The 26,078-nt window shown below is 39.0% G+C and overlaps 1 protein-coding gene across 16 annotated transcripts in view; it reads right to left on the reverse strand.

The window, feature by feature from the left end:
- The window catches only part of si:ch211-266g18.10 (titin), a 44,924-nt gene continuing 18,846 nt past the window's right edge, over positions 1–26,078 (reverse strand). For 4 of the 16 annotated variants that reach the window (XM_062522511.1, XM_062522506.1, XM_062522507.1 and 1 more), the window contains 40 exons: positions 22,083–24,440; positions 20,870–20,917; positions 20,532–20,573; positions 20,346–20,387; positions 19,467–19,508; positions 18,637–18,684; positions 18,409–18,444; positions 18,249–18,290; positions 18,022–18,063; positions 17,123–17,164; positions 16,888–16,929; positions 16,753–16,797; positions 16,586–16,627; positions 16,321–16,362; positions 15,751–15,792; positions 13,765–13,806; positions 13,596–13,637; positions 13,433–13,474; positions 13,251–13,292; positions 13,034–13,072; positions 12,794–12,835; positions 12,553–12,594; positions 12,384–12,425; positions 11,959–12,000; positions 11,726–11,767; positions 9,859–9,906; positions 9,190–9,237; positions 8,992–9,030; positions 8,836–8,883; positions 8,533–8,574; positions 8,036–8,077; positions 7,271–7,312; positions 7,116–7,163; positions 6,838–6,885; positions 6,490–6,531; positions 5,208–5,255; positions 4,973–5,011; positions 4,641–4,688; positions 4,453–4,491; positions 1–4,337 (listed from right to left, as the gene is read on the reverse strand). In XM_062522511.1, the coding sequence (XP_062378495.1) occupies positions 4,252–4,337; positions 4,453–4,491; positions 4,641–4,688; positions 4,973–5,011; positions 5,208–5,255; positions 6,490–6,531; positions 6,838–6,885; positions 7,116–7,163; positions 7,271–7,312; positions 8,036–8,077; positions 8,533–8,574; positions 8,836–8,883; positions 8,992–9,030; positions 9,190–9,237; positions 9,859–9,906; positions 11,726–11,767; positions 11,959–12,000; positions 12,384–12,425; positions 12,553–12,594; positions 12,794–12,835; positions 13,034–13,072; positions 13,251–13,292; positions 13,433–13,474; positions 13,596–13,637; positions 13,765–13,806; positions 15,751–15,792; positions 16,321–16,362; positions 16,586–16,627; positions 16,753–16,797; positions 16,888–16,929; positions 17,123–17,164; positions 18,022–18,063; positions 18,249–18,290; positions 18,409–18,444; positions 18,637–18,684; positions 19,467–19,508; positions 20,346–20,387; positions 20,532–20,573; positions 20,870–20,917; positions 22,083–24,440 (4,079 nt within the window). In that variant the 3' untranslated portion in view covers positions 1–4,251. Of the gene's footprint in view, positions 4,338–4,452; positions 4,492–4,640; positions 4,689–4,972; positions 5,012–5,207; positions 5,256–6,207; positions 6,264–6,489; positions 6,532–6,837; positions 6,886–7,115; positions 7,164–7,270; positions 7,313–8,035; positions 8,078–8,532; positions 8,575–8,835; positions 8,884–8,991; positions 9,031–9,189; positions 9,238–9,858; positions 9,907–11,725; positions 11,768–11,958; positions 12,001–12,383; positions 12,426–12,552; positions 12,595–12,793; positions 12,836–13,033; positions 13,073–13,250; positions 13,293–13,432; positions 13,475–13,595; positions 13,638–13,764; positions 13,807–15,750; positions 15,793–16,320; positions 16,363–16,585; positions 16,628–16,752; positions 16,798–16,887; positions 16,930–17,122; positions 17,165–18,021; positions 18,064–18,248; positions 18,291–18,408; positions 18,445–18,636; positions 18,685–19,466; positions 19,509–20,345; positions 20,388–20,531; positions 20,574–20,869; positions 20,918–22,082; positions 24,441–26,078 lie in introns of those variants that run through there. The other 12 variants (XM_062522497.1, XM_062522499.1, XM_062522501.1 and 9 more) reach the window with 12 other exon arrangements.

Consider the following 26,078-nt stretch of genomic DNA (forward strand, 5'->3'; position numbering starts at 1 on the left):
TCATTTTCACTACAGAGAAGTTTATTAGACATATCTGACAGATTTCAACATAGCCATAACTCAACTAATGAGCTCAATCAACAACTTTGCTCTGTTTTGGTATTATGTGAAGTTCTGATTCTTGCTTTTAAAAGGGGGGAGTCAAATACATGAGTTTATGGGTAGTGGGGAGGCAACTGGCCCCATTGCAACAGGTTCAAACCGGCATATAAAGTGCAATATTGACAACTGACAAAAAACCTGATAGCCTTTGAATTTATATGCCACTTGTAGGACAATGATTGAAGTGACCATAAGCCTTGCCACACATCTTGTACTGGCTATTGCAACATGTAGGCTACATGCACTATCACACCAGGTTGAATCAATCTTTATGTGTAAGAAGATCTTGCTAAATTATCTTCCGAAAGGTGAAGACATGAAGGAGGGATGTACACTATCCTCCTTATTGTAAGTGCTTCGTGCTAAGACATACTGTTGCAACCGGAGTACACTGAATTTGTATGCAACACACAGTGCCAAAACTTCAAGGCCTAAGGAAAAACTATGGGTACCTATGTTACTGTACCCCAATGGATCTAAATATTATATTATATCTTATTATAATATGGCAAATATTTCACACAAAAGGATGCACAAGAATCAGAATTAAAAAGCTGAACACAAATCCCTGGGTTATTCTCTGTAAGTCGTGGCAAACTTATACACATTACTCCAGTTTAAACACACCTGATTCTAGTAATGCTTTAACTCAGTTGGTTAGCATGTTTACAAGCACAAAAGTATCACACCATGCAGTTGATCAGGCTACTTGTTCAAATAATACAAGTAGCATTCCATGTTCATTTAAAATCGTTCATCAGTAGTGTGTCTAAACTGGCACAAAAGCCATAAAATAAGTAAGCATGGTTGTTGAAAAACATGCTCTTATTTGTAATCAGACTTTCGATGACAACAAAAGATATGCTTTTTTTTCATACATTTCAGACATACTGTAGTACGAGACCATTCAGTTGACCACTGGTCAGAAAGTTAGCACAACATTGAGCATAGAGCTATCAACATGCTCATCGCTCAAGCGTTGGCATGACAATGTCTCGACAGATGACTCTTGGCCTTATTGGGTTTCCTGTCCCCACTTAGTCGTAATAATATTACATCAACAACACAAAACATTATTGTAACATCACAACCATAATGTTGTCATTCTAATACTTTGATATTCATAAAATGTGTAAATGACCGTTATAACAATAAACAAGATAGTGTAGTCTAACATCAGACCATTTTTTCATGGTATTTCATTCAGTACTGTGAGAAAATATCTCGTTGAGGTAATGTAAACATATCCATCTGAACTTTTTCTCATACAGTTGTGTAAACAAAATCTGTTAAGATTAACATCGAGGGCTACAACAAGGTCACTATCATGGCATGAAAGGTTTGGTGTCACTTATGTAAAGATATTCACAATATGGACATCCAGCTTTCTAGCACTTTTTGTGTCACTTGCATTGATTTACAGTATGAGTTCAAAATGCATTTTGCATGTTGATGTTCTCTGTATGCTTAAGTGATCAAAGACATGTAAGTTAGCTAGTTTCACGCCAGCCGAATACTCAGATACACATAGACTGTGTTGGTACAGTATGGCCTGTATACCCACCATGTCACGGCCCTCAAAATGCTATCCTGAATCTGTTTACAACCACAAACCGTCAGCATTACCGTGTCATATTTTGTTAGCAGCCATGTTTTTTCCCCTTAAAGCCTGTGACGAAACGGACACACCGCACAGATCCGGTATATGGTCTGTGTCAGGATGACTGACATATTTGCTCAGGACGTGAGAAGTCATGTCCAGGCAAACACTATTAGATTATTATGTCCTTATAAGAATGAATACAAAAACAGAAATTAATTTAAAAAGAAAAAAGATTTAAAAAAAAGATATATGTAAAGAGTCATATTGTCCTGGCCAATCATTTGCACTATCATAAGTGGCTGTCTCAATGTAGGCTGATACACTCACTGTATGGTCCCTGTCATTTGTTGCCTTGTAGGCCTACATGCCCTCTCAAATCGCACAATACTGTGTTGACATACCAAAAGCATATTACTGCATCATCAGTATGCTATAAAGGTGTATTGTCTACATTAGTGGTTCCCAAATAGGCGTCCTCCGACAACAGAGAATTGTCTCCATTCTGGTTCATGCTCCAGATGTTGAATTATTCAAAGCATTTTGACCAAAAATAAATTGGTTCGGAACCTGACAAGTTGGTTAGGATCTGGAACCCGAAAAGTAGTTCATTCATTTATTCATTCATTATTCCTTGCCATTGTGAAAGGGCGGCCTGCCATGAAAAGTTTGGGAGCCACCGGTTTACGCTATGATGCTGTACAGGGACACAGGAAGAGTGAACGGCGTTCGCATTTCATGCTCTAATTCTACAATGCGTTATTGTGCTCATAATGTGGCCTCATTCAATTGTCACCTCATTTGCTTTGTCTAACTAAAATAGAAAGAAGGAAAATAACTAAATACTTCTTAGATTTGATGGATTAAATGAAATATGACTTTTGATCTCATTGAAAAACAAAAACAAACAAACAAAAAAGCAAAAAAGAATATAGGCTATATCTCAATGTTAGGCCCTTTATGCCCATAATTAGGCCATTGAGACCTAACATCGCTTGAATTGAAAGTATTTTCTTGTTGGCCAGTAAAATCTCAACATGAGCAAAATCATCAAATCTAGCTTTGAGATATGTCCTTGGAAAAAGGCGAAATAGTATATTCTTCTTTACAGGTCTCCTTATAAGATATTATAAAAAATAAAAAGTAAAATATATAAAATAATTGATATTATCATTAAATATTTATATTTCTTTCTTACATACTGTATGCAACTTTACAATTAAACATTTGTTTTAATGTGTTTAAAAATGTGTTTTAATGTGTTTAAAAATGTTTATATTAGCTCTAAATGACATTTGGTCTGTGGAATTGAAAAAAAAAGACTTTACTCCTCCAGACCTGGTCTCTACCACATGCAGTGCATCAGTCCTATCTCTGTTAAATGTATTAAATTGTTGCACCATCTGCAATTTGAATAAAAATATGAATCATGAAATTGGTTTGTAATTAAGCAAACAGGAAGTTTGTGCGGCTTAATCAACAAGATCAGAAATATGGCCTTGATATTATGTGACGAAAGAAATTGTTTTGCTGCCACTGTATTTTCAAAGGCTCAAGATACTATAAAAAACATTGCTTGTTGTTACAAAAAAAGGAAAAACTTTGACCTCAGAATTGTGTAAATTTGTTAAATATAACTTCAAGTTGATTGAAACTTTGTGAGGACAAAAGAAAGGAAATAAAAGAAAACAATATCAAAAAAAAGAAAACCTCATTCTGACGGCTAATATAATGGAATTCTTCGAATCAGCACCCTGTCAAAATGAGGAGCATGTCGACAGTTATCCTATCGTTAGATGTTGAAATAAGACTTCTTAATCTGTGCAGTCACAGACATACTGTTATACACACCCACAAAGGGGTTGTCAGGTAGTAATAATATGGTGGTCGATAGACACCTACGGTAGCTCTTGCGGAGTCACAGCGCCACCCTCTCCTGATCTGAACAGGAAAGCAGAGCAGTAGACACATAAAACATGAAGGAGCTCCAGGAACACTCAGCTTTGCTCTTTTGCTGGTCGTTCAGGTCCCTCAACTTCAATGTTTCCAACTTTGTTAGTGTTTTCAAAATTGCTTAAACATTTTATGACTACATGTTGCAGCACAAAAAAACGAATATTGCTACATGTACAGACTTACATTGAAACTATTTAGCCATTGTCAAGACAAATGTAGATTCAAGTAAGACAAGGCTTTTATTTAAATGACATCCTGACCTTTCCTACACTCCACTGTAACAACTAAACAAAAGCTTTTCTAAAATACTAACACAAATAATGTTTAAGGTCTTTACACTAGGGAAAAAGATGGTCTCTCCTGCTTCCGTGGTCTGTTAAAAGCATACTGAGGTGTACAAACAAAACTGTTACCACCATTCGCCATTCACCAGTTTTGCTGATGGACAGCAGCTGTCGTGTTAGACGTGTCGAACCAGTGGTTGCTCTCGCACAGCCCAGTCCAGCGATAAAGGTAATCATGTGACTTGACTCTCCACCAAGCTACTTCCACAAGTCCTGGGATCTCCATGGTCGTCCGTGGATGGGGTAGTCTCATAATTGTGGTGGCGAGAATGGGAAGAATGGGTAGTGTGTGTCCTCCTCATCCACAAAGAAGCACTGGAAGTAGGGGATGTCGTCTGGATTTGGACAAACACCAGAGAAAAGCATCAGAAACATATGAACCAAGTTTCAGCCTGGCCTTAGATGCACACAGTGAAAGCAAATGATTGACATCTCTCCACATATGCTTACCCTCCTCCTCCACTCCAAGGCCGTCCATTATGGCTGGTTCTAGGGATAATTTATTTATTTTCATTTAATTTAATTATTTATGATTATTATTTATGATTATTTGATAATCAAACATGATTTGAATAATTGTTTATGCAAATGAAACCACAACATTGATTTACAGAGGAAGTCAAACAAACAAATCTCACCATCCTTTGTAGGTGCTGGTACAACAACTTCTACTGGTGCCTCGGGCTCTGTTGTGCAACATCAAGACCATGTTAGAATTCACCAACTTTCTATTGGCAGTATAACTGAAAATAGCTCTAGAATTACCGTAATTTCCTGAATATTAGCCGCGGCTTATACACTGATTTTGCTAAATTTCTTCAGCTATGAGGTTAATACAGGGGGGCAGTTAATATGGTATTAACATGGTATTGTTTCTGTCCTGCGGCTTATACACAATGCGGCTTATATGGGGGAAACTACTGTACTTCATTCAATGCAAACATATCAAACACAGCGTGAGATACTGTACCTTTCTTTGTGGGTTTAGCCTTCTTTGGAATCTCTACTTCTGAAACAAAGACGGAGGTAAAGTGACACAACTGTCAGAATTCAGATCAGATTGCCCATAATGATACTACTCACTGTATACTGTATATGTGCCATTGATCATATTGCTATAAGTCCTCTATACTGTACATACAGTATACCTTTAATCACAGGTACCGTATGTGCCATTACACAAATTATTATTAGTACGTATATACCTTTAATCACTGGAACATGTTTTGGTTTTTCTTTCAGCACCACTGGTTCTATGTGAGGAGACAGAGTTTTGTCAAGGAAACTCAGACTAAGTAAGTTTTTTTTACACATATATGGGCTATATGAGGTATATGTGGTACAGTTTAAGTTATATTTCAAAACATGATTCTTTACATTTAAATCACATTTTTATTGATGCCACTCCTTTCATTACCTTAAGTATTAACAGCCATCTATTTAAGACATGCTGATTTATGCAAAACAGTGTGCTTAGTGTGCTAGTTCCAGTGTGCTGTGCTTATGAGACCTTGGTGGATCTTGAGGCATGTACAGTAGTCTGTATATAGACTATGCTGTATCTTTATGTTTAATTTATCCTGGATTTTAGATTCAAGCTCATGCAGTTGATTAACATCAATTTAAACTCTGTCACTTAAGTTTTGTTACAAAACATAAGTAATTCAACACAAAATCCTCTCTCTCTCTCTCTCTCTCTCACACTTACTCACTCACTCGTACTTGTACTCGTTACTCTCTCTCTCACACACACACACACACCACACATTAGCGCAGTGGTTCTCAAAGTGTGGAGCGGGCCCGACTAGTGGGGAATAGACACATGACAGGTGGGACGCGAGGAACAGGAGGAAATTTGTTCTTTTGTGCCTATCTTTAATAATGCCTTTCTTTTTTGGCAAAGAAGATGATAGATTCAAAACAAAATAGCCACACACAAACATAAGTGATAAACAGACTGACATATGAATAAAAAAAAACACCTGATCCAGCGGAGTGAGAGGGGAGTCACTAGGAATTAAGGCACTGTAACCAAGATGTGAAAAAAAAAAAGTATTTTAGCGTCACCATTTTTCCGGGTTGAGAGGATCAGGTGGGGCTGGAAAATGTAACCTTTAAAGTGTGGCACGACAGAAACAGTTTGAGAACCACTGCATTAGCGTCAGCACACGATGCCAAGCGCTCTGGCACTGTCAGTCACTTTACCGCTACTGCACAAGCTGCTGCCGATGTCTCTCATTATAAACTAACGTCTGCTTTTGCTGTAAAAGATGCGACAGGAGGCAAGACAAGAGAGCCGTCACTAGAGTGATGCTCCAGATTTTTAACAGTATTGCCTTGAGTGCCTTCAATGAATGTTGTTTACGCAAGCCAATTACGACACTATGACACAACAAATTATGTCAATTTAGCTGTGAAGCAACATTTGTTTAGGCACGTCTTGCTACATCTTTAACAAGCGCACATTGCTGCATCTTTGCAAAATACCTTTCTTGGCTGGTTTAGCTTTCTCCATTATAACTTTGCGTTCTAAGTTAAACAGGAAAAAAATATATATGTGGTTGCTGTGAAAACACATTCAATTCAAAGCTTATTTTGAATAACATTGCTGGATATCAATACATTGACATTAACTGAGTACCAAGTGATATACAGTCAGTACATACAGTATGTCAGCAGACGAAGGCCTCAAGTGAACATGCACCCTTTGGAAAGAGTCATGCTTGGGTGGGTACTTAATGTAGTTGACAAGCAACTGGTTATTTCAACCAAGAGTGATCACCAGTGTATCTTAGGATGCATTAATAATGTGTTATTCAAATCGACGATTTTTACCTCGCTTTGGTGGTGTTGCTTTTGTAATATTTTTCAGAGAATCAAATTCTATTCGGAAATAAACCAGATACAAATAACTATGTCATCAACCGAGATAACCGTTCAAAAGCTCAAGTGTCTGACGTGATAGTAGATATATTTTCTTAACCTGAATCTGAGGAGGATATGTTATTTTTAACCTGCTGTCTTCATAAATGAGATGAACTACTACTTAGTTTCTAAGAATCCTACTAGTATGTAATTAGACAGAAAAGGGGGAAATTAATTTATCTGGTTACCTTTCTTTGTGAATTCAGGTTTGGCTTTTTCCTTTGGAGCCTCAGGTTCTGTCAAAGGCAGAAAATGTCATGTGGATTTTGGCAGTGTTGCTCAAATTCTATTTTGCATCCACACATTTCCATGTAACTGTCAGGAGAAATAGCAGCAGCCTTACCCTTCTTTGCAGGTTTGATTTTCTCCTTTGAAACCTCAGGTTCTACAGACAAACAAAGAACAGACAACGCTAAAAATATTTGATTGGCAATAAATAACAGTGTTTGAAAGGCCTTTTACTCTGGTGTTTTGCGTTTTGAACAGCATTTGAATCACAAGTAATGCAAATTGTGGTAGTAATCTTTACATTTCCTGCTGACTTCAAAGATTGGGACATCTCAACACAATGCTGTAGTTCATGCACTAGTCACAGTCAACGGATCAGGGCCGCGTTTCCCAGTTCTTAGGAGCGCTCTAAGAACGCTCCTAAGAAGTTCTTAGCACTTAAAGACAAACTATGCAGGATTGGCGATTTCATCTCCGGTTTCGGTTTCGCTTTTCGTTTTCTCTCGTTTTATGCTTGCATATTTCTCTGCAGAGCTTCCCCTACAGCTTTAGCGTGTATATTTATACATACATAGGCTATATATCTAAAAAATAAATTGCAAGCGTGGTTCTTTTTGTTCCTTACGCGTCTCAGACTTCCAGATGTAAACAAGGAGCGATCGCCTCCTGCACAAACTGCAAGGTTGCAATAGCGGATAGGGACACTGGGGGCGGGAGGAAATATTACTGTTTTCGATCAAACTGGTCAGTCAAGCAAAACAATGATTTCTAAGCGATTTTATGACTATGAAAAAGTTGCATAGGGTCTCTTTAAGAGCTTCTTAACGAATCTGAGAAACGCAGTCCAGATCCATTCATCATAGCTGTCCCACAGACCCACCTTTCCTAGCTGGCTTGGCCTTCTCCTTGGGTGGTCCTGGTTCTGAGTCAGATAGAAAACGTAATGAGATGAGAACATGTAAACCAATTGATTGTAGAAACGTCTACTCACACACACACACACACACACACACACACACACACACACACACACACACACACACACACACACACACACACACACACACACACACATGTGCATATTCATGGATATTCACAGGTGTATTAATCAAGCACCATGCAGTCTGCATTCATAATCAAGGTGCTTGATTTTATACACCTGTGGAAAGGGACCTGAAGAAACCCATGAATACATATTACATACACACACACACACACACACACACACACACACACACACACACACACACACACACACACACACACACACACACACACACACACACACACACACACACATACAGACAGACACACAGACAGAAGGCATCTACTCTAGCCGACTCAGCATCCACAGTAGACACACAGAATGACAATGACCTTTCTTGGTTGGTTTGGCCTTTTCTTTTGGAGGTACAGGCGCTAAATAAGATAAGTAAACACAACAAACAAACAAAACAAATACTAAGACCCATGGCAGGAAATGACATGTGCTTGGCAGGGGCATGTCATTTATGATACTACCTCATCTCCTTGGTTAATCAAACCTCACCTACGGCTACTGTGGGGTAACTCATAGTTATTAAGAGGAAACACATCACTGATAGATTGAATAATGAAAAGGAAATAGATATATCCAAGATATATCTATTTATATCTATATTGAGATATCCAAGTTGTTACCTTTTACTGCTGGGGCAGGCTTGACTATTGCCTTTGGAACTTCTTGGTCTATGTTTAAATATGTCAGATTGCAGATCAGAAATGAGATATTAGACATTTTAGCTCTTCATTTATTTGTAAATATGATCATGTAATCATGGAACTAAAAGGAGCTACCTTTCTTAGGCTTAGCCTTCTCCTTTGGCATCTCAGGTTCTGAGGTAAATAAAAAAGGCAAACACCCCCCAAAAACTATTAGCCCTATCTGTCCTGTGATTCATAACATAAGTACATTATTTCTACTACTTTAAGTGAATAAAGCCATGTCTCCTTTTCCTTTACAAAAGCCTTAGGGTAACGTTAAAAATGTGTTACCTTTCGCTGGTGGAGCTGGCTTAGCTCTCACTTTTGGAGCCTCAGCTTCTGCATAGGTTAAGACATTTCGAGATGGGATATTAGTGTAAGTCTAGCGAGACTTAAAGCTTAAAATAGTGAACATTTGCTGTTATACTGACTATATCCATAACCTGGAATCAGGCTGTAGTTGCATAACATCACACTTCAGCAATGATGGGCAGGAGAAATGCTAGGTAACCTCTCCCTTTCCAAGGTTCAAGTTTGTTATTGTCCAAATGTTGCAAGAAAGTTTTTGAGGACATTTGCCTGAACTACTGTAGACTGACTTTTAGTTGGGGATATCAGTACTTAAATATTGGATTGCCATAGGGTTGAAATGGGTAGCTTGAATGTTTTTTCCCTTACACTGAGTAGTTGGCTTGGCCTTCTCTTTGGAAGGCTCTGGCTCTGAATCAAACAAGAAATTGGGTATAAATGGAAAAAAGGCTTTTGTGTTTAGATGTGTTTGATGTCAGATACCTTTATCATTGTACCTATTTATCTCACCACAATCTTCACCAATATTCATTGAAGATCACACATTTTTTCCTAATTGTTAATTGTTAATTTAATTTCATTTCATAGTACGATGCCATTCAGAGTCTTCCATGTAATAGCATTCATATTTCTGTATGAAGGACAGTATACCTTTCTTTCCTGGTGCAGCCTTGGCTTTCTCCTTTGGAACCTCGGGTTCTGCATGGGCCGAGAAAAAGAATGTCATTAGTGCTGTTTCCTATGAACTAAAAATGATCGGAGACAGCAGCAGGTTTAGGTTGGGTTGCCGTGCAATTGAAGACATTTCACGAGTTCCTTCGCCTCCTGAGTTTGCCTGAGATATGCAAGCAGAAGAGTTAGTTATTAGGCGAGGTCTCTGGCCAGGATCCTTAAAACACCTTGAAGGGGAATCGTGCAGGAGTCAGCTGCGGAATCCATCCATACACTCCAACATTCCAACCTCGGGAGACAGGAAGTGTTAGGGGAGGTGATGGGTTTAGCATGAGTTAGTGCCACTGGCAACAAGGAAAGCTGAATTGGGAAGTGAAAGCTTAGGCGAAAGTTCTACAAGGAAGACTTACAGTATGATGTCACCCGCTCATTCAATGGGTGGCTTGTGCTCGTCTGTAAAGTGCTGCATCTGATTCACCTCTCTGATGCTTTCAGGCGACCAACTCTGACCTATTATGCCGTGCATCCAATTCAGGATTAAACTCTATCTTACGCTAATCTAAATCTTATTGAGTCTTTCTGGTAGAACTGACAGTAGCAGGACAAATGTCTTGCATGACCTCCCAAACACCCATTTAGGAGCTGGTAATAAAATGGAACACACTAAGGATGCACCTTAAAGCGTAAGTTTGGCGGAAAATGAAAATAAAGCTATTTTCTGAATGAAAATACATCAACTAAGCCGTGGAGGAAGTAATTTTCGCTCATCACGCAGTACAGAGCTAGCACTGGCAGGACCTACAGCCCAAAATCGCAAACAGTGGGTCAGCATTGGGCTTTCAGCCATGCGCTTTCAAAATCGCATTTTTAAACCACTAACATTGCTCAAAACAGCGGCAAACCTCGTCAGCAGCTTGCTCTAGGTGTCTACACATAAAACGAAGCACCAATCAGTCTGTAAACTTTGGAATAGTCTGTATACACGTGGAATCAATTCGAGACCGCAACACCGTCTGAATCACAGAAATGTCTCGCGAGATCTCACACGAGAGCTCGTGGACTTTCCTTCGTGAGGAACTGGAAGAGGTTAGTGTTCATAACAGTCTTCTTTTATAAACGTCGGGTTCGTGAGCCAAGTTGTTGGTGGTTCGTTTTATGTGTAGACACCTAGAGCAAGCTTCTGACGAGGCTTGCCGCTGTTTTGAGCAATGTTAGTGGTTTAAAAATGCGATTTTGACTACCCGTAGGAATAGCTCCCGTGCTTCCGTGTGAGATCTCGCGAGACATTTCTGTGATTCAGACGGTGTTGCGGTCTCGAATTGATTCCACGTGTATACAGACTATTCCAAAGTTTACAGACTGATTGGTGCTTCGTTTTATGTGTAGACACCTAGAGCAAGCTGCTGACGAGGTTTGCCGCTGTTTTGAGCAATGTTAGTGGTTTAAAAATGCGATTTTGAAAGCGCATGGCTGAAAGCCCAATGCTGACCCACTGTTTGCGATTTTGGGCTGTAGGTCCTGCCAGTGCTAGCTCTGTACTGCGTGATGAGCGAAAATTACTTCCTCCACGGCTTAGTTGATGTATTTTCATTCAGAAAATAGCTTTATTTTCATTTTCCGCCAAACTTACGCTTTAATGCCTTTAAAGCTCACATTAATGTAAGTGCACCTCTCAGGACAGGTTTGCCTGTCTCCTTATGAACCTCAGGTTTTGCATGGGACGGAGAATAAATAGGTGAATAGCTGAGTTGAATAGCATTGCTCTTGTTTCTGACAATGTTAGCAGCAACAGTTAGAGGCGGCACATGAAGTTCGCTGCTCTAAGCACAAGCCTCAGCACCAATACCTTTCGTGGCTGGTTTGACCTTCTCCTTTGGAGGTTCAGGCTCTGGATGAGACATGAAAAAGAAAATATTTTTCTGAGGTTTTATAGTGACTTTTATCCTAAAAACCCACATGAAAGTCTCAGTGTCATACTGTTTTTAGTTTAATCATTGATTATTCTGAATACTGTAGTCAGAAATTGATTTAAATGGTAAATGGTCAGTTAGGCTATACAGCCTATCTGTTGAAGTGTACCTTTCAAAGCTGACTTGGCTTTCACCTTTGGAACCTCAGGTTCTGTGTTGGGCAAAACATAATTGATGACTATGTGCTCTAATTTAAATCTGTCAACAAGCAAAGTTGCCATGCATGAACTATAGCCACTGTGAGGCCTGTGGGAACATTGAGCTGCCTCATCAAGGCTGCGGTTCTTATGATGTTAAATTAGCAAATGCATTTTGTCTAGTCATTAAATTAGCTTTAGTTAGACATACGACATTGCCCATCATACAAATTAGTTTGTATTATATTTCAGCAGGGGTAGTGGGGATATTTAGTTAGGGATTCAATGGGGATGTTTAGTTAGGGATTCAGTGGAAGAAAGCATTAGACAAGTTAATATAATGCAGCTATGGTGGTTTAAAGTGCGTACAGCAGATGCATGTACTGTATATGTGCACCTTTTACGACTAGTTTGGCTTTCTCCTTTGGAACCTCAGGCTCTACATTGGACGAGAATAACTGAGATTAACCGCTAAACTGAAGACATTAGTATTACAGTATATTGGTGTAATTGCCAGTTAGAGGTGGCCTTTGGTTTTAAACCTAATTATCTGCCAGCACCAATACCTTTCTTGGCTGGTTTGGCCTTCTCCTTTGGAGGTTTAGACTCTGAATGAGACATGAAACACAAAGTTTACCGATGTTCTAGAGTAATGTTTTTTTTATTTATTTATTTTTAAGTAAGAATGATATCAAAGATATACATATTTGAGTGTGTATGTGGTTTAAGTGTAATTGCCTGTACAAGAACAAACTGATTAAATAGATAACATTTGCTTTTGTCATATTTAGCATCTGGTAGAGATACCTCTCGGAGCTGGCTTGGCCTTCTCCTTGGGAGGTTGTGGCTCTGAAGAAGGTATGAAATACAGTGTTTCTGCCATATTCAACGGTACTGACAACTGTGCTGAGACTGTTATGAAACTTTGTCTCAATTGCTACACTGATTTTAGTGTTGTTCATCATCAAATTTTACAGTAGTTGTCTGTGTAATCATACATTTTAAGGGCCACTATTCCTATGGCATGGCCATTCTATTGAAGTGTACCTTTTAAGGGCTTAGCTTTCTCCTTTGGAACCTCAGGTTCTGCTTCGGGTAAAACATAATCGATAAAAATGAATGACACCAATACTGTTTTTTTGTTAGATGTCCATAATTAGGGACAGTGGGGGTGTTGGTTAGGGTTGTAATACAAATGATGACATTAGAACATGTTAAGTATATGCGTTTAAAGCACATAGAGAATGAATGCATGAATGTGCACCTTTTACGACTGGTTTGGCTTTCTCCTTTGGAACCTCAGGTTCTACATAAGATAATAGATGATTTAGGTTAAATGCTGAACTGAAGAGAGCTTGTGTTGTATTGAAAAATATTAACACAAGCAGTTAGAGGTGTCTCATGTAATTTGCTGATCTGAACTTAATTATCTGTCAGCACCAATACCTTTCTTGGCTGGTTTGGGTTTCTCCTTTGGAACCTCAGGTTCTGCATTGGACAAGGATAATTGAGGTTAACCGCTACACTGAAGACATTAGTGTTATATTGGTGTTGTCGGCAGTAAGAGTTGGTTCCGAACATTAGTGTTTTTATCTGTCAGCACCAATACCTTTCTGGGCTGGTTTGGGTTTCTCCTTTGGAACCTCAGGTTCTGCATTGGACAAGGATAATTGAGGTTAACTGCTAGACTGCAGACACGTACTGTAGTGTTATATTGGTGTTGTCGGCAGTTAGAGTTGGTTCATAACATTAGCGTTATTATCTGCCTGTACCAATACCTTTCTTGGCTGGTTTGGCCTTCTCCTTTGTAGGTTCAGGTTCTGAGTAAAACATGAAACACACAGTTTTCCGATGTTCTACTACTATACTAGAAATGAACACTATTCTTGTGGCAGAAAGTTAGGCTTTATGACCATTATATTGAAATGTGCATTTTAATAGCTTTGGTTTCTCCTATTAAAACAAATCAATAGACTGACTGTTATTAATGAAATATCTTCACAGGGACAGTGAGGGTGTTTGGTTAGTGGTATATTATAGTTGAAAGCATTAAATAAGATAAAACGTGATAAATATGGTTTAAAGTGTGTGCAATATGTACAGTATGTGCACCTTTTACGACTGGTTTGGCTTTCTCCTTTGGAACCTCAGGTTCTGTGTTAGACAAGAGATCATTTAGATCAAACGCTAAGCTTAAGAAGGTTTGTGTTTTATTGGAAAATATTAGAGTTGGCTCATACAATTTGCTGTTAAGTTAATTATCTGTCAGACAGTACCAATACCTTTCTTGGCTGGTTTGGCTTTCTCCTTTGGAACCTCAGGTTCTGCATTGGACAAGGATAATTTAGGTTAAATGCTAAACTGAGGAGTCTGTGTTTTATTGGAAATATTATCAGAGGCAGGTAGAGTCGGCTCATATAATTTCCTGTTAACTTAATTATCTGTCGGTACCAATACCTTTCGTGGCTGGTTTGGCTTTCTCCTTTGGAACCTCAGGTTCTGCATTGGACAAGGATAACTTACGTTAAATGCTAAACTGAGGAGTCAGTGTTTTATTGGAAATATTGTCAGAGGCAGTTGGCTCAATATAATTTGCTAATTTGCTGTTAACTTAATCTGTTAGTACGGATACCTTTTGTGGCTGGTTTGGCCTTCTCCTTTGGAACCTCAGGTTCTGCATTGGACAAGGATAACTTACATTAAATGCTAAACTGAGGAGTCAGTGTTTTATTGGAAATATTATCAGAGGCAGGTAGAGTCGGCTCATATAATTTCCTGTTAACTTAATTATCTGTGGGTACCAATACCTTTCTTGGCTGGTTTGGCTTTCTCCTTTGGAACCTCAGGTTCTGCATTGGACAAGGATAACTTACGTTAAATGCTAAACTGAGGAGTCAGTGTTTTATTGGAAATATTGTCAGAGGCAGTTAAAGTTGGCTCAATATAATTTGCTAATTTGCTGTTAACTTAAACTGTTAGTACGGATACCTTTCGTGGCTGGTTTGGCTTTCTCCTTTGGAACCTCAGGTTCTGCATTGGACAAGGATAACTTACGTTAAATGCTAAACTGAGGAGTCAGTGTTTTATTGGAAATATTATCAGAGGCAGCTAAAGTTGGCTCATATAATTAGCTAATTTGCTGTTAACTGAATCTGTACGGATACCTTTCGTTGCTGGTTTGGCCTTCTCCTTTGGAGGTTCAGGCTCTGAATGAGACATGAAACACAGAGTCTTCCCATGTTCTACAGTAGTATTTTTACTATGTAAAACTGTCAACAACGCACTTCCTTTAGTGTTCCTCTAGGTGATTTGAATGTATTTAGATAAGAGGAAACAGATTTTTAGATTAAATTTGCTGTTGTAAGCGTAAGCATTTAGTAAAGATACCTTTTTTAGCTGGTTTGGCCTTCTCCTTTGGAGGTTCAGGCTCTAAAGGTATGAAAAAGAGCGGATTTTTTCCCCGCAGATTCAACAGTAATGAAAACATAAGAAAAAGTATATAAGGAATATCTTCAGGGACAGTGAGGCTGTTTGGTTAGGGATGCATTGCAAATGAAGGCATTATAAATAAGGTAGCACAGCTATGGCTTGAAGCGCGTAAAACAGAAATGCATGTAAGTGCACCTTTTACGACTGGTTTGGCTTTCTCCTTTGGAACCTCAGGTTCTGTGTTAGACAAAAGGTAAGTAAGGTGAAATATTAGCATCAGCAGTTGGCTGATTACTTTATCTATAGCCTACTCAAGCATCTGCAAGCAGAGATACCTGTCTTGGCTGGTTTGGCCTTCTCCTTTGGAGGTTCAGGCTCTGAGTGAAACATGAAAAACAGAGTTTTCTCGAAGAGTAATGGTCTTTTTTAATGTAAAAATGTTAAAGATATACATCTTTAAGTGTTCTACGTGATTTCAGCAGAGACTTTCTAATAAGGAGACACAGCACTCAAAGAATCTCCTATAGAGATGTATGGTGAAAAGTTGACGTGTGAATACATCATGGCAATCATGTGGTATGTTGTGAATACATCGTGCCAATTATGTGGTACTGTATGTTGTGAATACGTCGTGCCAATCATGTGGTACTGTATGTTGTGAATACATTGTGGCAATCATGTGTTGCATCTCGCAGCAAGAGGGAGATTTGTGTCGTGACGCCTTGTGCACACAGTTCTGCCGAAATAGATGCTCGATAAGTGCCCAAAATGCACTGCAATATGGCTGCCGAGTGAAGGGACTTGCCTAAAACGACTTTGGTTGAAGTGTGTCTGAATAAGAACAAACTGAGTTGATAGATAATATTTGCTTTTGTCAACTTAAGTATCTGGTATAGTAGAGATACCTTTCTTAGCTGGTTTGGCCTTCTCCTTTGGAGGTTCAGGCTCTGAAGAAAATGTGAAAAGGGGTATAATTTTTTATTGCAATTTAATGCAAATTATGCCATTAGAAAAGGTGGCAAAGCTATATTTTAAAGCGAAGCATACACCTTTAATGACTGACTTGGCTTTCTGCTTTGGAACCTCAGGTTCCACGTGTCATAAAATAGGATTTAGATGATAAACTAAAGTGAAGGACATTCCTGCTAATTCTGAATATGTTAGCAGTACCTTTAGTGACTGGTTTGGCTTTCTCCTTTGGAACCTCAGGTTCTGCATTTCACAAAAGATAGTGTAAGTGGAAAAACTACAAAGACCAGCTGTTAGCAGTTAGATGTGACTGTTAGAGGTGGATGATTGTTGTTATAAGCGCAGACATCTGCTACAGTAGCATGTACCTTTAGTGACTGGTTTGGTTTTCTCCTTTGGAACCTCAGGCTCTGCTTTACAAAGATAATTGAGGTGAAAAAATATTAGATGTGGCTGATAAAGGTTGTTGTTAGATAGATTCAAGCAACTGCTAGTAGGGATACCTTTCTTAGCTGGTTTGGCCTTCTCTTTCGGAGCTTCAGGCTCTGAATGTGACATGAAAGTCATGTCAGTTAGGGATGTAATAGAAGGTATAGGGCACTAAAGCAGATATGCATATCTTTTTATGCAAATTTAGGTGAAAAGCATCAGTTTTGTATATTGAAATGAGTAGTGGCAGTTAGCTTTGGCTCATAAAATAATCTGTTACAAAATCAATCCTCTGCTAGCCACAGATACCTTTTGTAGCAGGTTTGGCCTTCTCCTTTGGAGGTTCGGGTTCTGAATGAGACATGGAAAAGTGTTTTTTTTTTTTTTTTTGTAAAATCTGGTTTCAAAGGACATCCATAGTAATCATGGGTTATCAGTAGGGTATTATATAACTGTCGGCACAATTAACAGTACAGTTTGTTCTTGTGGCACCATGCCACATCACACTAAAACAAATACCCAGATCTGGTTTAGAGATATATATCTTTCCTCGACCAGAAATGACCTTGTTTGGGCTCCTCCTTTGGAATGTCAAGCCTCATCAGTTATACAGCAGGAACAGTGGTAGAGGTATTATCATTACCTCTGCCTTTCTGTGTGTGTGTGTGATTGTGTTCATTTACAAATCACTGGACTTACGTATTCATGTAGTCATGCATATATTGATTTATGTACATTTTGTATACTTTGAAGAAGAGAGAGAGAGAGAGAGCTTTGTCCTTGTCATTCACATGTACAGTCTCCTCTGCTGCATACAAGCATTCATTCAGCTTATACTGATAATGATGAATTAACCAAGGCACTCTTCAAAAAAGTTAAAAAAGCTTTAATTCATAACTGATAATTAAAAATGCCAACATGTTTCGACCATAGCTAGGTCTTCATCAGGGCAAAGTCCCATTCATTCAGCTTAATTGGCTTTTTTATTGAAAGACTGACAAATGAATGACTGAATTGGAAATTAAAGAGTACCTCACATAATGACAGTGTAAACACAACTGATTTATGTGCATGTTAAAAGTCAAGAGGTATACTGATTCAGTCCAAGTCAGAAATATATTGTGTGATCTACATATAGTAATGTTCAGCTTTTTTTCTGATATCAAGTCACATCAGACCTGAGCTAGCAGGCATGGTGTGGACATTACCTTTCTTTCCTGAAATTATTTTGGTGATGTTCTTCAGAGACTCTGTAGTAGAAAGGAGTGCATAGTAACTATGCGTAAAACACAGTAAGACAGCTTCTAGGATATTAGGATATTATTATCCAATAGTAGCCTATAGCTTCAGAGATGTAGGAAGCAAGCTATGAGAAAGCATCATTCAGACTGGTGTGGCTGTGTATGTGCTACAGACTTGAAATTAATATGTGTACCTATTGTTGCTGGTGCTGGTTTTGCTCTAGGTACTGGAAGAACTGTCACAAAAGATAATGTATTAGTCCATCATCTCCTGATTTCCTCACCACATTCATAGAATGACCATTTTAAAGTTTTTACAATTTAGGACGTGAACAATTTAGGATGTGATATTACCTATCTTTGGCAGCGGTTTTGGTTTTTCCGTTGTTTCTGAAAAAGCCATGCAGTAAAAAAACATCACTCTAAAGTCTTACCCTATATGGTCTTACCATATCATAAAGTGACAGTAAGGTTGTCATTTTAGCATAAGTTAGACAATTGATTTATTTAAAAATTGTACATGTAAATATTACGGAAAACAATTAAAATGAAAAATAATGTTGACACCAACATAATTCCTACCTTTCACAGTCGCTGGTTTCTTAGCCTTCTCTTTAGGAACCTCAGCTTCTGGAGCAGGTGAAAAACCTCGGTCAGTACAATTTTCACGCCACTTTTCTGAATGTACTAATGGAGTAGTACAGAATGCCACTATCTGCCAAAATCTAAATGATTGCTGAGCTGTCCTTGTTAACATATTGTTTGTTGATTGCTTGTTAAAATAGCACATTGTTTTATTGATAGAATGTTTTAATGGCAAGCTTCTCAATTTTCATGCCAAGCCATTTTTCATATTATTACCTCCGCCAAGGAGATAACTCAAAAAAGTTATGGTTGGATGTCGATGACATTTTCAGGAAAGGTCTAAAATGACCCAAGGAAGAAATTAATACATTTTGGGAGTGATCCGTCTGGATCCAGGAGGCACTTGGCGGAGGTCTGCACTCTCTGAGTGCTTTTCTAATTGCTATTGTGGATATTAGCTGTTAAGCTCAAATATCAACAACTTTTCACTGACTGCACCACAACACAGCAGAATTAAGCGGTGGCAATAGGATTAGCAGCCTTTTCTATGTAATTTACTCTCAAGGATTTCCTGCACAAGTGAAAGTGCAAGCATATCGCTCAAGGTTCAACTCAAATGTTATTGTCCATTGAGAAAAACATTTAAAACACAATAACGCTGAAAGGACAAAGGCCTGCTCTTGTTTCATTGAAAGCAAAATGAAAGTAGAATGTTATGTTGAACTCTACACCCGTCACTTAAAGCAAATCTGTGTTAGACTGCAAATTAATTGGGTTGATACAACAGCTTTCAGGGGATTTGGTTTGTAATTTACCAAATCCCATACCTTTCTTGAGTGGTTTGGCCTTGACCTCTGGAACCTTGGGTTCTAGACGAAGACAGGAAAACATTTCTTAAAAATGTATCATAAAAAATCTGTTATAATACGTTTATGTAATGATAGTTAATAAGGGACTTAGTGTAACATGTTAGCACTCTATTTTGTTGACCAAATTAACTTGTCGACAAATGTAATTTTCATATGGTAACATTCATGCGTTCATTAGATCATACGCTTGATATATTCTATATTTGCATCATTGAGATTGAAATGACATGTAATGTAGCAAAATGAAAGCAGATTAGCCGGGCTATCACCAGACCAAGCTCAATCTTTTAAGATTGAACATTAGTCCGGGGAGTCGCACGATCAACAGGCATGGTTCAAATGACTCTGTATGCATTTGGATAGTCCTTCAACCAATCAGACCAATGACCCAGGTGTGCCAAGTGTATAAGCCAGTTTGTGATTGGTCCCTGCAGATTTGTAATGGAAGCAGGATAGAAAAATGTGGAGGTTTCCAGCCTGAGCTGCAGGGCGAAATCAAATCGCCAGCAGATTGGGCTGGGTTTACCCAGTCTAAAAGCAGATGTAATATGCAATCACAATAAATGCATTGTGAGATTGATCAACTTATTAGATTGACTTCATTTAAGACATTTTAATGAACACCTTGTATACTTTTAAACCATAAGCAAAGCGCTTGCACAAAATGATGAACCATAGAGCTTCTTTGGCTTGTCCTTAAAATAAAATGACAGTTATATTTGATTCACAGCATTCACTGCAAACAAGCCAAAGAACTGTTTTTCTCTGTATGACTCAATTAGTATGTAGCATAAAAGCACACAGGCGCACTACTGACTACAAACAGAACCGAGTTACTTTTCTTTGCTGGTTTGGTTTCCTTCTGTGGGACCTTGGGCTCTAAATGGTAAATGTAGAAGTAGGTTCACACTTGAGGCCATTTCATTTGACACAGAGACAAATGGCTGTAATATGTTTAGAGCCAGCTGTTTTATATGGCATCATCTCTACTGGGTTAAATAACTCAAGCGTAGCTTGCTGTACCTTTCTTTTGAGGTTTGGCTTTTTCTTTTCGAACATCAGGTGCTAAATTGAAAGATAGCATCCAGTGTTGTATCAGTTTTGACTTTGACTCTCCTTTTATCTACCTTTCATACCAGCTGAGAAATGTTTTAATGAATCGAATTGATATTACACAAGTTGTGAGTTGTTATTGGTCTAGTTTTGTCAGATTTGAAAGACCAATAACAGTCTTTGACAATCTAAATTGAAAGTAAATTTGGAGCTATGGAAGTCATATCAAACTGAAAAAAAAAAAAAAAATCATATGCCCTACAAACTGAGCATGAATTCAGTTGTCATTGCGTAAATTACATTCTTACCTTTTACAGCAGGAACTGCTTTGGCCTTTTCTTTTGGTTCCTCAGGCTCTACATTACAGACACAATGAGACAATCAGTAAAGTCTCGGCTGGCAGACTACACAAATATGCAGTTCAGTCATGCAGTTCTGCTGATATGCGTTTTTATCGCTACTGTACTGTAAGTACTTGCTCTAGCAGTTGGGCTACAGAACTCAAGCACACTACAGCGTTTTCCTCTTGCTTCTTTCGTGCTCCTGTAATTTCAAAGAATTGGTAATTGTCCAGATTTTTTGATGAAACATGCATTAAGTTGCATCCAGTCTTTTCACAACAACTTGTGGTGACGTGGGGACATTCATAGCAGATGGGTTTTCTTAACTGTAAAGTGCAGCTCTATTTAATATCACATTTAGTGTACCATACATTCTTGAAGAAAATAATTCTTTGAAGAATGCCATTGTCTATTAGCCTGGGTGTTCCCATGCTGCCTTGCGCGCGATTTCATTCACGCTGCTAAGGCAGTCTGGAAACTATACCGGCCTAATTTTTGCCTGAGATAGGGGACCAATCACAGAACAGGGGGGGAAGCAAGACGATGATGAGCTATGCACAGACGCATTTGATAGACATCCGTGGCGCCCAATGAACGGATCTGGGCATTTTTTCAAATACGAGAAAATGAACGTTTGTTTACCAGACCACGTCTCATTTGAGAAGTGGTAGGCACTAGCCAGGCTAATTGTCTATGACAATGTGAGATAAGCAAGACTAAAGCAGAGGTGTCTATTCTAATTCTAATTTCACAAGTAGACAAGTAAGCACAGTGGCAGTCAGCTGTTGCATCTACTGCACATAGCAAGCAGTAGTTCAGATAGATACGTTTCTTGTCTGTTCGTTTGGTTGGCTCCTTTTCAGCCTTTACATCTGTGTTAAATGATAAAAACAGAATAAAGCTTTACATCTGTGTATGTGCTAACTTTCTGTGGTATTTTATTCTATTTCATTATTTTGGTACCTTTCTTTGCATGTTTGGCTTTTTCTTTAGGAGCCACGGGTTCTAAGCACAAAAACAATGCAACCTTTATGTTTCTCTACAAGGCTAGAGCATAAATAGTATATGTCCTACTCTACTTAAAATGTTACACTGCATACACAGTAATGCCAGTACTAAATTAGATGGTTTTGCTTTGCCATTATAACTGTAAATAATGATGCACATTTTTAGGTCTTACCTTTAACTGTTTTGGCTGGCTTAGCTTTCTCCTTCACAGGTTCGGGCTTAGCTTTTACAGCTTCTGGTTTAGTCTTCTCCTTCGTAGATTCAAGCTTAGCCTTCTCTTTTACAGGTTTGGGTTCTAGTTTAGCCTTCTCCTTCACAGGTTCTGGCTTAGCTTTCTCCTTTACAGGTTTGGGCTTAGCTTTTACAGCTTCTGGTTTAGCTTTCTCCTTCACAGGTTCAGGTTTAGTCTTCTCCTTTACATGTGTGGGTTCTGGTTTAGCCTTATCCTTTACAGGTGCAGGTTTAGTCTTCTCCTTTGTGGGTGTGGGTTCTGGTTTAGCCTTCTCCCTCACAGGTTCTGGCTTAGCCTTTTCCTTCACAGCTCTGGGCTTAGCCTTCTCCTTTACAGGTGTGGGTTCTGATTTAGCCTTTTCCTTCACAGGATCTGGTTTAGCCTTTTCCTTCACATCTTCTGGTTTAGCCTTTTCCTTCACAGGTTCTGGTTTAGACTTTTCCTTCACATGTTGTGGCTTAACTTTCTCCTTCACAGGTTCCATCTTAGCCTTTTCCTTTGCTGGTTCAGGTTTAGCCTTCACAGGTTGTGGTTTAGCCTTCTCCTTCACCGGTTCTGGCTTAGCTTTCTCCTTCACAGGTTCCGGTTTAACCTTTTCCTTCACAGGTTCTGGCTTTGCCTTCTCCTTTATGGGTGTGGTTTCTGCTTTAGCCTTGTCCTTCACAGGTTCAAGTTTTGCCTTGTCCTTCACAGATTCTGCTTTAGCCTTCTCCTTCACAGGTTCTGGCTTAGCCTTCTCCTTCACAGGTTCTGGTTTAGCCTTTTCCTTTGCTGGTTCTGGTTTACCCTTCTCCTTTGCTGGTTCAGGCTTAGCCTTCTCCTTCACTGGTTCTGGCTTAACTTTCTCCTTCACAGGAGCTGGTTTAGCCTTTTCCTTTGCTAGTTCGGGCTTAGCCTTCTCCTTCACTGGTTCTGGCTTAGTCTTTATTTTTGTTGGTTCAGGCTTAGGTTTATCTTTCACGGATACTTCCTTAATCTCCTCCTTAGCTTTTTCCTTAGGATGTTCAGGCTTAACTTTCTCTTTAGTTGGTTCTGGCTTAACCTTTTCCATAATGGGCTCTGCCTTAGCCTTCTCTTTCAAAGGTACAGCCTTAATTTCCTCCTTCACAGGTTCTGGCTTAGCCTTTTCCTTTACAGCGGCAGGTTCAGGTTTAGCCTTCTCCTTTACAGATGCAGGTTCTGGCTTAGCTTTTTCTTTAGGAGGTGCTGGTTTAGCTTTTTCCTTGACGGGCTTGGGCTTAGCCTTCTCCTTCAAAGGTTCTGCCTTCACTTTTTCCTTTGAGGGTTCAGGCTTGGCCTTCTCCTTGTCAGCTTCAGGCTTAGATTTCTCCTTTACAGTCTCTGGCCTAGTCTTTTCTTTAGCGGGTTCTTTTTGAACTTTTTCTTTCTTTACGGGCTCTGGTGTTACTTTCTCCTTTATAGCTTTAGTCTGTGGCTTTTCTTTCTCCTTTACAGATTCAGGTTTAGCTTTCTCCTTTACAGGTTCTGGCTTAACCTTCTCCTTAGAGGGTTCTGGCTTCACTTCAAGCTTAGCCTTTTCCTTTGTAGGTTCTTTCTGGGCCTTCTCTTTCTCAGGTGCAGGCTTTGGTGTAACCTTCTCCTTCACAGGTTCTGGTGCAGGCTTCTCCTTCACAGTGATAGGTTTGGGCTTAGCCTTCTCCTTCACAGGTTCTGGCTTATCCTTTCCTTTAGCTGGTTCAGGCTTCTCTTTAACTGCTTTGGGTTCTACTTTAGCCTTCTCCTTTGTTGGTTTAGGCTCAGTTTTCTCCTTCATGGCTTCTTTCTTAGCCTTTTCTTTTGGTGTTATAATGCTCTTCTTTATTACTTCTGGCTTAACCTCCTCCTTTGTGGGTTCTGGTTTTGCCGTTTCTTTTACAGGTTTTTTCTTAGCCTTTTCCTTTTCAGGTTCAGGCGTAGGTGTTTCCTTTTTGGGCTTAGGCTCAGCTTTCTCCTTTACAGGTTCAGGCTTAGCTTTCTCTTTGATAGGTTCTTCCTTAGCTTTCTCCTTTTTCGGTTCTGGCTTTGCCTTCTCTGCTGTTGGCTCAGGTTTAGCCTTGGCCTTTGGAGATTCTGGCCTAGGTTTCTCTTTCTTGGGTTCAACCTTATCGTGAATAGGTTCTGGTTTGACTTTCTCCTTTATGGATTCCGGCTTGGCTTTAACCTTTTCAGGCTCTGACTTGGCCTTTTCCATAAGGGGCTCTTGTTTAGGTTTCTCTTTATCAGATTTTGGTTTAGCTTGCACCTTTGTGGGTGCAGGTTTTGGTTCATCTTTTTCCTTCACAGGTGGAGGTGCAGGCTCTGGATTTGATGAAATATGAAGTAACATAGAACACATACAGTATGTTGGAGGAAAGCTTCTTGTATCTTGGTAGCATTAAACTAGCCATCAAGTTGCATTGAAATGTGTAGGTTGTGCTTCATTTTTTAAACAAGCCATCAAGTTGTATTGAAATGTGAAGGTTGTGCTTCATATTTTCACAGAAATGAATGAAGAATAACTCATAACAGTATATTAGCATTTGTATACAATTAATGAGTCATTGTAATTAGTTAGCATGCATGCAAAGTTTAGTTTCTAATTGAAGCTGTAAAGATGTAATGAAGACCTTATGTGCATATGTGCATGTCTTCCCTATACTGTATGTACAGTAACTCTGTGACAAGGTCTACCACCAGTTTTCCCATTTCAGTAACCCCATAGAAAAGTTGTACTGTAGGTTTTGAGGTTTTTTTTTCTTGTTACCTTCAGGCTTCAGCTCTTGTAAAGACTCCACTTTTTTCCAGCGTTTGCTGGTAACTGGAGTCACTCCATCACCTTTGTCTTCAGTCACTTCAGCCTGCTCTGGTTCAGCCTCAGCTATCTCCTTTTCAGCCTCAGCTATCTCCTTCTCAGCAGTGACAGTCTCCTCTGTTTTTAAGCATAGGCTTCAAGAGTAAAACTCAAGTTTTCCAGTTTACAATGTAAACTAATTTTTAGCCAATTGCAGTTGTATATTATTGATCAAAGAACAGCATTCATCTGCCTAATATCTTTGGGTGCATTCAGATATGTTTATGCCTAGCAGATAGCGGTCTTTAATTTTTGTATCCTCTGGTGGACAGATACCATTGGACTACTGTACAGCACCTAAAATGTCAAGAGCCATTTTGTCTTGGCTTTGTCTTGGATCTACATCCTCTACAGTATTCTTTAAGTATAGTCAGGTAGAACTTTGTGGAATTTGGGCATAAGTGTGACATAAGGTACTAATGCAATTTTTTTGCATAAATTGATAGTTTAGGGGGTGTCCTTTCAGAATCTGATGGGTGCCGCTCCGGCACCCTTGAGCATTTTCTTTAAAATGACATAATCTGCCACACCCCTTTTTTATCATAGAAAGTCGTCTGAATATACATTAACATATAAACCCATCATGTATGGTATCAAATTAAAGCTCTTCTCATGCAGGAATCAGCTTTGACCATCAAAAAGATGAAAAAAAATAGTTCAGGTCCCTTCAGAGAACAAAATACCATTTGCAAAGTGACCTTTAAGGTCAGATTACGTTCCTTTTTGCCGCATAATAGCTAACTCTAAATCATGTCATATTTTGGTATTAAATTGAATAAATGATGGAACTGCCATTTAGCCTAATACAGTGATTCTTAACCACAGGGCCGCGGCCCAGACTTACGGTGATTCTTAACCAGAGGGCCGCAAGAAATTTTCAGTGTTGCACCTGTTGGCCGCAAGGGCTGCGGTACTGGGTAGATTATCAAATGAAGACATCAGAGATATGTAATGCATGAGACTTAATTCCATTCACCAGAGATGGAAAAGTCCAGCTTCAGAAAGTAAAAGTCCTACCACATATCTGTGCCAACCACTCACTCAAACCAGCTGATTCTATTTAACACAACTCTTCAGCCAGGTCAAGCAGCTAATTGATGAGATCA

This window comes from Sardina pilchardus, chromosome 20, assembly GCF_963854185.1.
Source record: "Sardina pilchardus chromosome 20, fSarPil1.1, whole genome shotgun sequence".
Classification (NCBI taxonomy): domain Eukaryota; kingdom Metazoa; phylum Chordata; class Actinopteri; order Clupeiformes; family Clupeidae; genus Sardina; species Sardina pilchardus.